The sequence below is a fragment of the Caretta caretta genome, chromosome 15 (genome assembly GCF_965140235.1).
Source record: "Caretta caretta isolate rCarCar2 chromosome 15, rCarCar1.hap1, whole genome shotgun sequence".
In the NCBI taxonomy this organism is placed as follows: domain Eukaryota; kingdom Metazoa; phylum Chordata; order Testudines; family Cheloniidae; genus Caretta; species Caretta caretta.
In genome coordinates, this window is record NC_134220.1 from 1,056,059 (window position 1) to 1,073,376 (window position 17,318).

The following is a 17,318-nucleotide window of genomic DNA, read 5'->3' on the forward strand; positions in this document are numbered from 1 at the left end:
GTCTAGTTGGCAGCCGGTGTCAAGTGGAGTGTCCCAAGGGTCGGTCCTGGGGCCGGTTTTGTTCAATATCTTCATAAATGATCTGGAGGATGGTGTGGATTGCACTCTCAGCAAATTTGCGGATGATACTAAACTGGGAGGAGTGGTAGATACGCTGGAGGGGAGGGATAGGATACAGAAGGACCTAGACAAATTGGAGGATTGGGCCAAAAGAAATCTGATGAGGTTCAATAAGGATAAGTGCAGGGTCCTGCACTTAGGATGGAAGAACCCAATGCACAGCTACAGACTAGGGACCGAATGGCTAGGCAGCAGTTCTGCGGAAAAGGACCTAGGGGTAACAGTGGACGAGAAGCTGGATATGAGTCAGCAGTGTGCCCTTGTTGCCAAGAAGGCCAATGGCATTTTGGGATGTATAAGTAGGGGCATAGCGAGCAGATCGAGGGATGTGATCGTTCCCCTCTATTCGACATTGGTGAGGCCTCATCTGGAGTACTGTGTCCAGTTTTGGGCCCCACAGTACAAGAAGGATGTGGATAAATTGGAGAGAGTCCAGCGAAGGGCAACAAAAATGATTAGGGGTCTGGAACACATGACTTATGAGGAGAGGCTGAGGGAGCTGGGATTGTTTAGCCTGCAGAAGAGAAGAATGAGGGGGGATTTGATAGCTGCTTTCAACTACCTGAAAGGGGGTTCCAAAGAGGATGGCTCTAGACTGTTCTCAATGGTAGCAGATGACAGAACGAGGAGTAATGGTCTCAAGTTGCAGTGGGGGAGGTTTAGATTGGATATTAGGAAAAACTTTTTCACTAAGAGGGTGGTGAAACACTGGAATGCGTTACCTAGGGAGGTGGTGGAATCTCCTTCCTTAGAGGTTTTTAAGGTCAGGCTTGACAAAGCCCTGGCTGGGATGATTTAACTGGGATTTGGTCCTGCTTCGAGCAGGGGGTTGGACTAGATGACCTTCTGGGGTCCCTTCCAACCCTGATATTCTATGATTCTATGATTCCCAGAAGCGTGGTTCCAAGCAATAGTGATGCTGACCCCATCACAACAGCGAGGAACTGCTTGAAGCTCCTGGACCACATGGCCTCATGCATCTGTGTGGTGCAGTATGTAAGACTTGGACTACGACCTCTCCAGGTGTGGCTGGCATCTGTGTACTCACCAAACCAACACCATTTATCACAGTTATCACAGTTCCGCCATCGGTGATTTCCTCCCTCAACTGGCGGCTAGACCCACTGGCGGTGCACATGGGAGTCCCATTTTCAAGGCCCCAACTATCAGTGTCTCTCGTTACGGACTCTTCAGCGATGGGCTGGTGTGCTCACTTGGGTTCCCTCAGAACTCATGGCTCTGGAAGAGCTATCGCTGCACAACAATGTCAGGGGTCTCAGGGTGGTTCACTTGGCTTGCCAGGCATTCCAGCCCCGTGTGGCGGGCAAGAACATGTCAGCTCTTACAGACAGCACAATGACTATGTTTTATATCAACAGGGAGGGAGAAGTGCACTCCTCTCACCTGTGCCAGGAAGCACTTTGCTTGGGGACTTTTGCATAGCCCACTCGATCCACCTCGAGGCCTCAAATCTGCTGGTTTTGCAAAATGAGCTAGCGGATCACCTTATGAGATCCTTCTCCAACCACCACAAGTGGTCCATTCATCCAGATATCGTGAAACCATTTTCCAGAGGTGGGGGACTCCCCAGATAGATCAGTTTGCAACAAAGCACAACAGGAAGTGTTTTCAGTTCAGCTCCCTCCTGGGTCACAACCCCAGATCTGTTGCAGACAACTTCCTCCTCCCTTGGATAGGACATCTCTTCTACATGTTTCCTCCCATTCCTCTTATACACAAGGTCTTGCTGAGGATCAGAAGGGACAGAACGTGAGTCATCCTGATAGCCCCTGCCTGGCCCCGCCATTGGTTGGCCACATTCCTAGACCTCTTGGTGGAGTTGTCAATTCTTCTACCTCTGTGTCTACACCTGATCTCTCAGGACCACATCTGCCTGCATCGCCTGAACCTCAAGTCCCTTCATCTGACAGCCTGGAAGCTCCATTGCTGAACCCCGCAGAACTAGCATGCTTGGGGCAGGTCCGCGAGGTCCTACTAGAGAGCAGGAAGCCGTCCACTAGAGCGACTTATCTGGCAAAGTGTAAGAGATTCTCGCTCTGGTCTATGTAGAAGGGTCTCTCACCTACACAATCATTAACACCATTCATTCTGGACTACTTACTACACCTGAAGCAACGAGGTCTAACTGAGTCATCTGTTAGGGTCCATTTGGCCGCAATCTCAGCTTTTTACCTGTGGGTGAATGGCCATTCCATGTTTTCAGACAACATCTGTGATTGTTTTTTTTAAGGGCCTTGAGAGATTGTACTTTCAGGTATGCAAACCAATCCCTCCCTGGGATCTCAAAACTGACAGGACCCCCATCTGAGCCACTGGCAACATGCTCTCTGCTCTACCTGTCCTGGAAGGTGACCTTCCTAGTGTCCATTACTTCTGCCAGAAGAGTCTTGGAGATCCGGGCCCTCACTTCAGAACCACCATACATGGTATTCTTCAAGTACAAGGTCCAATTTTGTCCTCATCCAGCTTTCCTTCCAAAGATGGTTTCAGAGTTCCATAGTAACTAGGGTATCTTCCTGCTGGTCTTTTGTCCGAAACCACATACCAAGAGGGAAGAGCACAGGCTCCACTTGCTAGATTTCAGATATGCACTGGCCTTCTACATAGGAAGGACTAAGCCATTTCAGAAAACTACTCAGCTATTCGTAGCTGTTGCAGAGGGGATAAAAGGTCTTCCCATCTGAGCCCAGAGAATTTAATCATGGATCGCATCCTGCATCTGTACATGCTATGACTAGGCAAAGGTTCGTGCCCCACCTGCCCTAACAGCCTATTCCACAAGGGCCCAAGCATCTATGGCAGTATTTGTAGCACAAGTTCCTGTCCAGGACATTTGTAGAGTGGCAATATGGTCATAAGTTCACACTTTCGCATCTCATTACGCCATCACCCAACAGGCTAGAGACGATGTTGGATTTGGCTGAGCACTGTTGCAGTCAGCATGTCAATAAACTCTGAACCTTACCGATGAATGATACCATTCTTCAACCAGTACGACGCACCATGTGGCATGCCCCGGCCACATTCGTCCTCAACTTGAAGGGGACTGAAGAAAGGTACCATGTCTCCATCAAAGGGTCCGATTTTTTTATTTTCACACCCTCCATCTAACTCCCTGGTGATCCAAGCAGCCACACCCATGCTCCACCCTGACAGACGGGGAGGGCAAGAGACTGGACCTTATGGGTCAAAAGGTCTTCTCAGCTGGACTGCAGTTCTGGATCTCTAACTAAATTGACTTTATCAGCTATGAATGGTGGGGTTTGCAGATTAATTACCTCAGCAGGATCATTTGTAACAGTGACAACAGTGCCACAAATGCGTGGGATGGCTGCAGATACCACAGGCTCAGATCCGTTCAGCAACCCTGCACCCAGCTCAAAACCACTCTTTCCTCAGTCCTCATCATCAGGCTCAGTTTCCCCATAGACTCAAAATCCTTCTGTCCCCCACCTCCAGCTCATCTTCCACAGTGTATCCCCTTCTTCCACGTCTCAGAACCTCTTCATACCAGTTGGGGGTCCTGGAGAAGCAGAATCTGAGACAGTAGAAAGAGATCATATTTGCTGGCAAGAGAGGACTGTATATTCTTGTCTTTGAGAAGCTAACCTGAGTTAGCCCCTCAGGTGCCTCGTCTCACCAGTCTGAGCCTGCTATGTCGGTGCCTGTAGCCCGTATGCACTACCCTAGGACTCAAGTGAAGCTGAAGCAGCTAAAGTTGCATCAAGAGTTCTACAGTGGTGGTAGATGGTACTGCACCCTGCAGAGCACAAAATCACACTATAAACTAGGGGTCAGCAACTTTTCGGAAGTGGTGTGCTGAGTCTTCATTTATTCACTCTAATTTAAGGTTTTGCGTGCCAGTAATACATTTTAACATTTTTAGAAGGTCTCTTTCTATAAGTCTATAATATATAACTAAACTATTGTTGTATGTAAAGTAAATAAGGTTTTTAAAACGTTTAAGAAACTTCATTTAAAATTAAATTAAAATGCAGAGCCCCCGGACCGGTGGCCAGGACCCGGGCAGTGTGAGTGCCGCCTTTGGCACGTGTGCCATAGGTTGCCTACCCCTGCCATAGACACAACAGTTGCTTTTTAAAAAAAACCTGTCTTTAAACCTGTCAGTGTCCCTTTAAAAAAATTAATTCAGAGTCTGATTAAATATGGGATATATGGACCCTTGCTCATGCAGGAATCCCATTGATATTACTGGGACTATTTAGGTGCAACAGAGGTAGTAGGTCTGGGTTTTCCTTTCTCCTTGGGCATTTTTGCATACTGGAATGTGTCTTGCTTTTGAAATACATGCATCCACTGCTGTTTTGTGGTCGTCCCCCCAATAAATATTCTGTAGAATATACAGAGTGCAGTTAGTGATATTGCAATGTCATTGTGTTTGTGGGCTAGTAAATTCAGTATGGCTTTCTTCATCAACCACAGTGCTGAAACTTCCATATATAAATGTAAGTGCCGATGAGCTTCAGCACTGTTAAACACTGAACATATTTTAATGTATATTACTTGTATCCTTTTGTGTCACGTGAGTAGGAAAATCCATAATATATTTGTATAAAAAATAAACAGATGGGAAGAGTCTGCATCTACAAATGACTGAGGAATGTTCTCAGGGTAGCCTGGAAAGCCATATGTTTAATTTAAATTATACAAACCGATTACTCTAATTGTTACATTCAAACTATTATTCTCCTGGTGGTCTGTTCACTGGTGATTATTGAGAATGCATTAACGTAGCCAGGCATATTTCATAATGGTGTGTGCTTGTAAAGCAAGTTAGTTTGTATTGACTTTATCTGTTCATTGATGTATAATTGCGATTTTCTTCTAGCTAGTCTTGCTCTTTAAAGTTAACTTGCATTTAAAATAATTTATTTGCCACCAGAAGATAAAATGAATTTGTCCTCACATTTACACTTTCCTATTTTGTTTTCCAGCTTTTATTATTACGGAAAGAAGATCCTCAAAGTGCTGTGAGCAAAGACGAGGATTTCTCCTCCTAGCCTGGGCCTGTCATGGTAAGCACATGGGTTTTGTCAGGACTGACCAAAACAAAGCAGACTGCCGCACAAGAAGGATAAGAGTTGGTACTGTGTGATAATAAGAGATACTATTCTCAGTACCTCACAGACGTGTCACTCCAGGCTTCTGGTTGAATTGAAAGGATGGTTTTCGTTGCCTTTTTATTTATCTTTGAGTAATTTGTGTTAATTTTCTGATGATAGTCATCATTATTCCATGTGTACCATCTACCAGTAGACTGGCGTATAAACTAAGGCCATATTCTTCCATCCAAATTCATATTAATTAGCCATGTACTGTTCATGGCATTTAAGTCAGATTTATTGCAAGGCTGTTTGAAATTAATTTGCTAGTGCAATTTTACTGATATACTTTGTAGAGTGAGGCTGTTTAAATTGTGCAGGAAAGATGCAGATTTGTGTAGTATAAGGACTGAGTTCATTTCTGTAAGGCGGGCGTAGCTCTCTCCCTGCCTGTCGGGGAGAGAGACCGCTCCCCCTTGCTGCAATGCTGCTAGAGCAACTCCGTTCAGGGGGATTAGCCAGCGGTTAATAGGCCCTAGCCTTCAGTCCAGACTGGGTATCAGTTGGGTCTGTTAGCTCCAGCACTCAGCCAGAGCGGGGCAGCACACATTTAATGGGTCTGGCCTGCAGTCGGGCCGGGTGGCAGCAAGCCTATAGCCCAGAGCCCTCGCTCAGGGTGGGGCAGCGGTCAGGTAAGGGGGCTTTGGCCTGCTGTCAGGCAGAGCAGCCCAACTCAAAAAACAGTCTCAGAGGAGTTTAGCTCTTTGATGGGAGAGCCAGCTAAACCATCTGGGGTCCTAGCTCAGGTGGGCGTCAGACCAGTGCAGGCCTCCTGGCCTAAAGGTGGGGAGGCTGCCACCCCTGACAGTCGGGTGGTAGGGGGATGCAGGCCCACCTACTCCACTGCGTCCCAGCCCAGGGCCCTAACAGTAGCAGAGTAGGCCACCATTGGGTCAGCGGGGAAATCCGGCCGCAACACACTGGCTGGCTTGCAGTCAGTAACACAGCCAAACCCTATTTGGCTTCCCTGGGCTCCTTCCTACACTCCCAGTTTGGGGGTACCTGGGTTCCAGTGTTGTCATTGATCTCTCTGGGGTAAACAGCAAGTGGCAGCCCAACAGCTCCCTGGAATCTGGCAGCTCCGGCAGTCTCTGACACTGTAGCAGCCTCCATCAGGTCCGGGCTCTAGGGGTTGGGGTTGGGGTGGGGCGTGGGAGAGACGTCCTGCTCCTCCGGCAGCTCTGCCCCAACTGAGCTAGAGGGCCAGTCTTTATAGTTCCATTTCCTGTCCTGCACCTCTGCTTCCGGTGGGGTGGCTGCTGATACCTTGGTTCTGCCCACCAGGGGGCAGTCATGGTTCTCTCCCCACCCGTCAGGGAGGGAGACCTCGCCCCCTCTCTACAGTTTCCTAAAAATTGCATTTAAAATTGAAAAGGAAATACTTTGCTTCATGGTTTTGTGTTTAACAAAGGAAAGAGGTCCCAAACCTGTGTTTTACATTGTAAAGTTTTAATGTATTAAAACATTGTAATGTTTTACATTGTAAAGTTGTGGGCCACTAGTAATGTAAAATTGCAACTATTATGTCACTTCTGTGGGTCACTGGTAACTGAATTCTCATAATAGTTCATAGTGCCTAAACCTTTCATTGGTCACTGGGAACTCTTCATGCCTTTTGTCAATGGAGAGGTCTGCTGTGAATGGGTAGCAGTGTTGAAATTAACTGTAGAGTTTTGTTTCTAGGATGAAGAGACTCAGCACAGCCTTGAATGCATCCAGGCTAATCAGATCTTTCCCAGGAAGCAGCTGATACGAGAGGATGAGAATCTTCAGGTAATCACTGGATCACTCTTTGCTTTTACTGCACTGGAAGATGTGCAGATCTGTTATTGCTCAGTCTAATCAAGATCACACAGTACAGCAGCTGAGCTGTTTGAGTTGGCCTCTGGCATAGAAGTTTCATCCAAAGTTCCACACAGTGATAGGGAAGATAATAGTTTAAGAAAATATAAATTTTCTTTTGAAGCATATCACTGTGCCAGACAGAGAGACCGTGCATTGTGTTGTCCAAAGGGTTTCCTTAGAGTTTCTGAAAATTATAGCCAGTGCTCACTAAGCTTACTCAGGGACTTTTCAATCACTTAGAAATTTTAATTTCTCCTCTTACACCCAAATCTAGTAACGGATTTATTTTTTAATAGGAACTGTTTATGTGAAATGTTGGAATTATTTGTTTATCCATTTTTGTTATTGGTAAGACAAAAAGTCTTACAATGCATAAAGTGTTTATTTTTCAATTTCTAATAACTCCAAAATGTTGTAAGGAGTTTTCATCACCTGGCTTTTAAACTGATTTAGTTAAACTGGTGGCAAGCCCCATTTAGACACACTTATTTCGGTTTAAGAGTGGTTTATTTCAGTTTAACTTAAACCTATTCCTAATATCTTTACTCTAAACTGATACAGACCAGGTTTGTGTCAGTTTAAAAGTGTTCACACAGCCTTTTGCCCTGGCTTAACTAAATAGATTTTAAATTCATAGATTCACAGATTCCAAGGCCAGAAGGGACCATTGTGATCATCTAGTCTGACCTCCTGTATAACACAGGTCATAGAACTTCCCCAAATTAATTCCTAGAGCAGATCTTTTAGGAAAACATCTGAACTTGATTTAAAAATTGTCAGCGATGGAGAATCCACCGTGATCCTTGGTAATTTGTTCCAGTGGTTAATTACGCTCACTGTTAACATTTTTTTGCCTTACTTTCAGTCTGAATTTGTCTAGCTTCAACTTCCAGCCATTAGATTGTGTTATACTTTTCTCTGCTAGATTGAAAATCCCATTATTAAATATTTGTTACTTGTACTTGTAGACTGTAATCAAGTCATCCCGTAACCTTCTCTTTATTAAGCTAAATTGATTTAGTGCAGATGACACTAAACTGGGAGGAGTGGTAGATACGCTGGAGGGTAGGGATAGGATACAGAGGGACCTAGAAAAAGTAGAGGATTGGGCCAAAAGAAATCTCACGAGGTTCAACAAGGACAAGTGCAGAGTCCTGCACTTAGGATGGAAGAATCCCATGTACTGCTACAGACTAGGGACCGAGTGGCTAGGCAGCAGTTCTGCAGAAAAAGACCTAGGGGTTACAGTGGACGAGAAGCTGGATGAGAGTCAACGGTGTGCCCTTTTGCCAAGAAGGCTAATGGCATTTTGGACTGTATAAGAAGGGGCATTGCCAGCAGATCGAGGGATGTGGTCATTCCCCTCTATTGGGCATTGGTGAGGCTGCATCTGGAGTCCTGTGTCCAGTTTTGGGCCCCACACTACAAGAAGGATGTGGAAAAATCGGAAAGAGTCCAGCGGAGGGCAACAAAAATGATTAGGGGGCTGAAGCACATGACTTACGAGGAGAGGGAATTGGGATTATTTAGTCTTCAGAAGAGAAGAATGAGGGGGGATTTGATAGCTGCTTTCAACTACCAGAGGATGGGTCTAGACCAGAGGTGGGCAAACTACGGCCCGTGGGACTGTCCTGCCCAGTCCTTGAGCTCCCAGCCGGGGAGGCTAGCTCTGGCCCCTTCCCTGCTGTCCCCTCTCCCCTGCAGCCTCAGCTCGCCACACCGCCAGCGCTCTGGCCCACTGCTCCTGCCAGGCAGCGCGGCAGTGTGGCTGGTTCCAGCCGGGCAGTGTGGCTGAGAGCTCCTGCTGTGCAGCGTGGCAGCGTGGCTGGCTCCAGCATGGTAAGGGGGTGGGGAGCGGGGGGATTGGATAAGGGACAGAGGGTACCAGAGGGCAGTCAAGGGACAGGGATCAGGGAGCGGCTGGATGGGGCGGATGTTCTGGGACGGGGAGGTGGTCGGGGACGAGGAACAGGGGTGTTGTATAGGCGTGGGAGTCCCAGGGGACCTCTCAGGGCCGGGTGTGTTGATAGAGGTCGGGGCAGTCAGGGAGCAGGGGGTGTTGGATGGGGGTGGGGTCCCAGGGGAGCCGGTTAGGTGTGAGGGGTCCCTGGGGGGCAGTCAGGGGTCAAGGAGCAGGGGGAGTTGGATGGTTCGGGGGTTCTGAGAGGGACAGTGAAGGGGTGGAAAGTGGGAGGGGGCGGATAGGGGGCAGGGGCCAGGCTGTTCGGGGAGGTACAGCTTTCCATACCCAGCCCTCCATACAGTTTCGCAACCCTGATGTGGCCCTCGGGCCAAAAAGTTTGCCCACCCCGATCTAGACTGTTCTCAGTGGTAGCAGATGACAGAACAAGGAGTAATGGTCTCAAGTTGCAGTGGGGGAGGTTTAGGTTGGATATTAGGAAAAACTTTTTCACTAGGAGGGTGGTGAAGCACTGGAATGGGTTACCTAGGGAGGTGGTAGAATCTCCTTCCTTAGAGGTTTTTAAGGTCAGGCTTGACAAAGCCCTGGCTGGGATGATTTAGTTGGTGTTGGTCCTGCTTTGAGCAGGGGATTGGACTGGATGACCTCCTGAGGTCTCTTCCAACCCTGATATTCTATGATTGAGCTCCTTGAGTCTATCACTATAAAGCATGTTTTCTAATCCGTATGTCATTCTTGTGACTCTTCTCTGAACCCCCTGCAATTTATCAAAATCCTTCTTGAATTGTGGCGACCAGAACTGGACACCGTATTCCAGCAGCGGTCGCACCAGTGCCAAATATAGAGGCAAAATAACCTCTCTCCTCCTACTTGAGATTCCCCTGTTTATGCATCTGAGGATTGCATTAGTTCTTTTGGCCACAGCGTTGCACTGGGACTCATGTTCAGCTGATTATCCACCACAACCCCCAAAATCACACCTCTAGTTAAACCAGTGCAACTTTGTTTTGTGTTATAAAGCAGAAGTATAATTTTCAACAAGGCTAGGTAAAAGGAGCAAGAGCATATGATTTTACAAGTTTACAGTGAAAAAAGGCAGACAATTTTTAAAATGAAAGTTTAGAATCTGAAGAATCGCAAGAAGTCCTGAAATCACAGGATTTGTAGATTTTTCTTCTTACTTCCAACTTTCTGCTGTGCGTGATAATAAGACAGGTTCTTTTTTTGTCAGGGAGAAGGAGGGCGGGAGTTGAAAGACTTTGCTGTGTGTTTCAATCAGAAAAATGTATGCCAAATTTGGATATTTTAGTTCATACATATTTTTAATTACTCATAAGCAAATAAATTTAACACTTTTCAGCCTAAAATGTCATTCTACTCTGAAAAGTGACTGTAAAAAAGACATCGGGGTTGTCCCATGTTTACTTTCTTAGTGATTTGGTAAGCATATATGTGTCATGACCCATGGGTCTTGAGCCCAGGCCTGCAAAATTCATGGGAGCAGCCATGTTCCAGCCCTCCATCCAGCTGGGAATAGTTTACCTGAGGCCCATTAAGCCCAGCCTCAGTGTGAGGCTCTGCCCCTGAGGCTTGATTGGCAGAGTCCCAGAATGGCTGATCGGCCCACTGGCCCTACTTAATCCAGCAGCAGGAATAAGAAGCTGTCTGAACAGGTGGGCTTCACCCTGCTGTGGACTGTATGCTTCCTGCTCCCTTCTCCTGTCCCTGCTTCCTACTCCCCTGGATTGATTTCCTGGCATTCTGACCCAGCATGACTCCTGGCATCTGACTTGTGGCTTCTGACCTCCAGTTTGTCTGCTGCTTTAACCCCCTGGTATCTTGACCTGGTCTGACTCTTATTCCTGTCTTGTGGGTCTGATCTCCAGTTTCTCTCCTGCTTCTGATCTCCAGGTATCCTGACCCAGCCAATTCTTGACTCCTGACATGTGACTGCGGACTCTGGTTCTGACTACTAGGTCTGGCCGCCCATGACCTGTTTGTAACAATGTGTTCTTGTTTTACAAGTAATAAGATATTCCTCACCAAGTGATTGTCTATATGTATACCATTTCTGGTACACCTGTGCCCGATGCCCTCAAAAGCATAGAATCATAGAATATCAGGGTTGAAAGGGATCTCAGGAGATCATCTAGTCCAACCCCCTGCTCAAAGCAGGACCAATCCCCAACTAAATAATTTTGAATAACAGTGTCCATTCTCATTGCTTTTCCCCACCAAGATGCTGGTGACAGACACATCCTCTCTTGAATAGGGAGCTTATCTGGATCAGCTTCAGATCCAAGGTCATTGGTCCCTCAAGAAGTGAATCTCTTCACAAAAGTCCGGGAACTACTTGCTGTTCACCTAGCATGCTTAGTGTTCCTGTCCCTACTTTGAGGAATCACCATACAAATACTGATGGACGATGCTCAGCAATATACTTCATCAACAAGAAGGGGGAGCATGCTCCTTACCTCTCTGCTAGGAAGCAGTCCTTCTTTGGGACTGGCGCATCAGGTCACACTGGTGTCCCTTCACCTTCTAGGCCTACAGAATTCCCTAGAAGATCAGCTCATTAGATCAGAGGTTCTCAAACTTCATTGGATTGTGACCCCTTTCTGACAACAAAGTTATTACATGACCTGGAGGGGGGAGGTGCGGCGCCTGAGCCCTGCCACCCCGAGTAGGGGGAGAGGGGGCTGCAGCCCAAGCCCCGCCGCCCTGGGTAAGGGTGGAGTTTGGGCTTCAGCTCTGGGTCCCAGCAAATCTAATACTGGCCCTGGTGACCCCATTTCTCACTTTGGGGTCATGATCCACAGTTTGAGAACCATTGCATTAAACAATGAAGAACTGTAGATCAGGAACTCCATTCTACAAGACATCTTCTGCAAATGGAGACACCCAAGGGTAGACCTGTTTGCCACAGACCAAAACAAGAAGCGTCAGATGTTCTGCTCCGGGGTTGGAGAACCAGCTCAGGCTCTCTGTCTGATGCCTTCATCTTCTCTTGGGCACCAGAACTCATGTATGCCTACCCTGCCATTCCATTGATACTGAGGGTTCTGAGGAAGCTCTGGCAGGATGTAGCTCTGATGATAATGCTAGACCAGGTCCAGGCAATTTTGGTATGTAGACCTGATGAGCCAGTCAACACAGCCTCTGATGTGAAATCCAACCCATACCTGGGCTTCAGAGCCTGATCCTTGACATCTACACAGCTGTTTTTAGCGCTGTAGCATGAGCCTGAGTCTGTAGACCTGAGCCTGAGGCTTGCTGCCATGGGTTTTAAAACACCATATAGGCATACCCTTAGTGGCTATAACTTCAGCCAGAAGAATAGGAGCAACCCACTCCCTCACAGGATCACCATATGGAGTATTCCATAAGGACAAAGTGACTTTAAGCGTCACCCAAGGTCCTTGCCTAAAGTTGTCTCAGATTTTCATCTGAATCAAGTTATCCACCTGCCAGTTTTCATAGAATCATAGAATATAAGGGTTGGAAGGGACCCCAGAAGGTCATCTAGTCCAACCCCCTGCTCGAAGCAGGACCAAATCCCAGTTAAATCATCCCAGCCAGGGCTTTGTCAAGCCTGACCTTAAAAACCTCTAAGGAAGGAGATTCCACCACCTCCCTAGGTAACGCATTCCAGTGTTTCACCACCCTCTTAGTGAAAAAGTTTTTCCTAATATCCAATCTAAACCTCCCCCACTGCAACTTGAGACCATTACTCCTCGTTCTGTCATCTGCTACCATTGAGAACAGTCTAGAGCCATCCTCTTTGGAACCCCCTTTCAGGTAGTTGAAAGCAGCTATCAAATCCCCCCTCATTCTTCTCTTCTGCAGGCTAAACAATCCCAGCTCCCTCAGCCTCTCCTCATAAGTCATGTGTTCCAGACCCCTAATCATTTTTGTTGCCCTTCGCTGGACTCTCTCCAATTTATCCACATCCTTCTTGTAGTGTGGGGCCCAAAACTGGACACAGTACTCCAGATGAGGCCTCACCAATGTCGAATAGAGGGGAACGATCACGTCCCTCGATCTGCTCGCTATGCCCCTACTTATACATCCCAAAATGCCATTGGCCTTCTTGGCAACAAGGGCACACTGCTGACTCATATCCAGCTTCTCGTCCACTGTCACCCCTAGGTCCTTTTCCGCAGAACTGCTGCCTAGCCATTCGGTCCCTAGTCTGTAGCTGTGCATTGGGTTCTTCCGTCCTAAGTGCAGGACCCTGCACTTATCCTTATTGAACCTCATCAGATTTCTTTTGGCCCAATCCTCCAATTTGTCTAGGTCCTTCTGTATCCTATCCCTCTCCTCCAGCGTATCTACCACTCCTCCCAGTTTAGTATCATCCGCAAATTTGCTGAGAGTGCAATCCACACCATCCTCCAGATCATTTATGAAGATATTGAACAAAACCAGCCCCAGGACCGACCCTTGGGGCACTCCACTTGATACCGGCTGCCAACTAGACATGGAACCATTGATAACTACCCGTTGAGCCCGACAATCTAGCCAGCTTTCTACCCACCTTATAGTGCATTCTTCCAGCCCATACTTCCTTAACTTGCTGACAAGAATACTGTGGGAGACCGTGTCAAAAGCTTTGCTTTTTCTTTCCCTCCCCTCATGCTAATCAAAGGGAAGCTAAACTACACCACTTAGATATTGTCAGGACTCTCCTGACAACAAGATCATTCAGGAATTCTGGCCGGCTTCTGACCTTTGCTGACAGGATGAAAGGTGAGCTTATATCCGCACAAAGACTAAATGGGCTTCATTCTGTACTGGAAATTGCTAAATGACAGTGTGTTTGGATTCAAGTACACAGATCAGGGCCTATTCCACCAGAGCTCAAGCAGCTTCTCCAAGAGACATTCCAATATCTGAGATGTGTTGAGCAGCTGCCTGGAATTCAGTTCATATTTTCTTCCAGCACTACTTCTGGGTAGAGAACTCCAGATCTGATATTTGCTTTGACAAAGCTGTCTTAAGTTATTGTCTCAGTAGATTGAGTCGCCGTCATCAGGACATACCTAGTTGAAAGTCACCAGAAGTGGAATTTATTTGGACAATCTCTCAAAGACAAAAGAACAGTTCCTTGCTCACATGCATTCTGCGACCTGCCCTCCTTCCTTGTTACTGTGGAGTTCTGTATTCCCTGAGTTCTATTTTAGTGAACAAATTGAAAGGCAGTTGTGGCTTCCCCTCCCTTTATATTTCCAGAGGGCATTCAGGTTGCAGGCATGGCCCCAATGGACATTGCTCTTCCAGAAGATTCCAGTCTTACCCACATGGGGTGCATGTGCAGCAGAATCGTAGGACTGGAATGGACCTCGAGAGGTCATCTAGTCCAGTCCCCTGCACTCATGGCAGGACTAAGTATTATCTAGACCATCTCTGACAGGTATTGTCTAACCTGCTCTTAAAAATCTCCAATGATAGCGATTTCACAACTTCCCTAGGCAATTTATTCCAGTGCTTAACCACCCTGACAGGACATTTTTCCTAATGTCCAACCTAAATCTCCCTTGCTGCAATTTAAGTCCATTGCTTCTTGTCCTATCCTCAGAGGTTAAGAAGAACAATTTTTCTCCCCCGTCCTTGTAACAACCCTTTATGTACTTGAAAACCATTATCATTTCCCCTCTGTCTTCTCTTTTCCAGAGTAAACAAACCCAATTTTTCCAATCTTCCCTCATAGGTCATGTTTTCTGGACCTTTAATCATTTTTGTTGTTCTTCTCTGGACTTTCTCCAATTTGTCCACATCTTTCCTGAAAGGTGGCACCCAGAACTGGACACAATACTCCAGCTGAGGCCTAATCAGCGCAGAGTAGAGCGGAAGAATTACTTCTTGTGTCTTGCTTACAACACTCCTGCTAATGCAGGCCAGAATGATGTTTGCTTTTTTTTGCAACACTGTTGACTCATATTTAGCTTGTGATCCACTATGACCCCCAGATCCCTTTCCGCTGTACTCCTTCTGAGGTAGTCCTTTCCATTGTGTATGTGTGCAACTGATTTGTTCCTTCTACTTTGCATTTGTCCTTATTGAATTTCATCCTATATACTTCAGACCATTTCTCCAGTTTGTCCAGTTAATTTTGAATTTTAAGCCTATTCTGCAAAGCACTTGCAACCCGTCCCAGCTTGGTATTGTCTGCAAACTTTATAAGTGTACTCTCTATGCCATTATCTAAATCATTGATGAAGATATTGAACAGAACTGGACACAGAACTGATCCCTGCGGAACACCACTCATTATGTCCTTCCAGCATGACTGTGAACCACTGATGATTACTTTCTGGGAATAGAGTAACAGCCGTGTTAGTCTGTATTCGCAAAAAGAAAAGGAGTACTTGTGGCACCTTAGAGACTAACCAATTTATTTGAGCATAAGCTTTCGTGAGCTACAGCATCCAATGAAGTGAGCTGTAGCTCACAAAAGCTTATGCTCAAATAAATTGGTTAGTCTCTAAGGTGCCACAAGTACTCCTTTTCTTTTTCTGGGAATAGTTTTCCTACGAGTTATGCACCCATCATATAGTAGCTCCATCTAGGTTGCATTTCCCTAGTTTGTTTATGAGACGGTCATGCAAGACAGTATCAAAAGCCTTACTAAAGTCAAGATATACCACATCTTCTCCCCATCCACAGGGCTTGTTACCCTATCAAAGAAACCTATCAATTTGGTTTGACACAGTTTGTTCTTGACAAATCCATGCTGACTGTTACTTATCACCTTATTATCTTCTAGATGTTTGCAAATTGATTTCTTAATTATTTGCTCCATTATCTTTCCGGGTTCAGAAGCTAAGATGACTGGTCTGTAATTTTCCGGGTTGTCCTTATTTCCCTTTTTATAGATTGGCACTATATTTGCCCTTTTGCAGTCTTCTGGAATCTCTCCTGTCTTCCATGACTTTTCAAAGATAATCGCTAAAGGTTCAGATATCCCCTCAGTCAGCTCCTTGAGTATTTTAGGATGCATGTCATCAGGCCCTGGTGACTTGAAGACATCTAACTTGTCTAATTAATTTTTAACTTGTTCTTTCCCTATTTTAGCCTCTGATCCTACCTCGTTTTCACTGGCATTCACTATGTTAGAAGTGCAGTACATGTAGACAATGAACATCTCGAGAACTGTAGTTACTATAGGGACAGCTGTTCTTTTTTTAGCTGCCAGTCCTGCAAGTTCAATTTCAGATCTGAGATTCAAGCTGAGTTTTCCTTCTTGGTCATCACCACTAATAATAAAAGTTCTTCAAGTCAAATTACACGCTGCATAGTCCCATTCTCTGATGGGTTTGTGCCAATGTAATCGATTGGAGCTTAGTAAACAGTGCATTTCCTGGTGTACAAGAAGGAATGAAATATTTCTCTTAGCTATATTGGTTCTGCATGGTTAACAAGAACAAAACTTTTGTGACCCTAAGTAAGCAAATATGACTGTGAGTATACACAGGGCGCAGTTTCGTTGAGTACTATTTTTATATTGTCTCTTTTCAGAGCACAATTGCATGTAAAAAAATGATACATAGTTTTAGTTCTTTCATAACTCGGACATCTCAAGGAATTTTGCTCAACTTCCAAAAATATTTCACCTTTGGGCTGAGATCAAGCATGGAGATTTTGAGCCCCAAAGTAGATTATAGAATCATAGACTATCAGGGTTGGAAGTCCCTGATCAAAGCAGGACCAATCCCCAACTAAATCATCCCAGCCAGGGCTTTGTCAAGCTTGACCTTAAAAACCTCTAAGGAAGGAGATTCCACCACCTCCAGAGGTAACCCATTCCAGTGCTTCACCACCCTCCTAGTGGAAAAGTTTTCCAAATATCCAACCTAAACCTCTCCCACTGCAACTTGAGACCATTACTCCTTGTTCTGTCACCTGGTACCACTGAGAACAGTCTAGATCCATCCTCTTTGGAACCCACTTTCAGGTAGTTGAAAGCAGCTATTCTATCCCCCCTCATTCTTCTCTTCTGCAGACTAAATAACCCCAGTTCCCTCAGCCTCTCCTCATAAGTTATGTACTCCAGGCCCCTAATCATTTTTGTTGCTGGATTCTTTCCAGTTTTTCCACATCCTTCTTGTAGTGTGGGGCCCAAAACTAGACACAATACTCCAGATGAGGCCTCACCAATGCTGGATCATTGTGAGACAATTGTGTATGTTAAAACAAGGCTACAATGGACATCTGCACAAAATCTTAACTGGCTTTCACTGCCAGTTGTAACAACCTTACATGTACCATGCAGTGTTTCAAACCCCGTT

At 46.0% G+C, this 17,318-nt stretch overlaps 1 protein-coding gene across 15 annotated transcripts in view; it reads left to right on the top strand.

Annotated features, from left to right (window-relative positions):
* MTMR3 (myotubularin related protein 3) overlaps positions 1-17,318 on the top strand; it is a 240,851-nt gene that overhangs the window by 112,801 nt on the left and 110,732 nt on the right. For all 15 annotated transcript variants that reach the window (XR_012665130.1, XM_048821231.2, XM_048821238.2 and 12 more), the window contains 2 exons: positions 5,097-5,177; positions 6,948-7,037. Coding sequence is in view for 14 of the 15 variants with exons in the window: in XM_048821231.2 (XP_048677188.2) it covers positions 5,175-5,177; positions 6,948-7,037 (93 nt within the window). In the remaining variant the exon portion in view is untranslated. The remainder of the gene's footprint in view (positions 1-5,096; positions 5,178-6,947; positions 7,038-17,318) is intronic.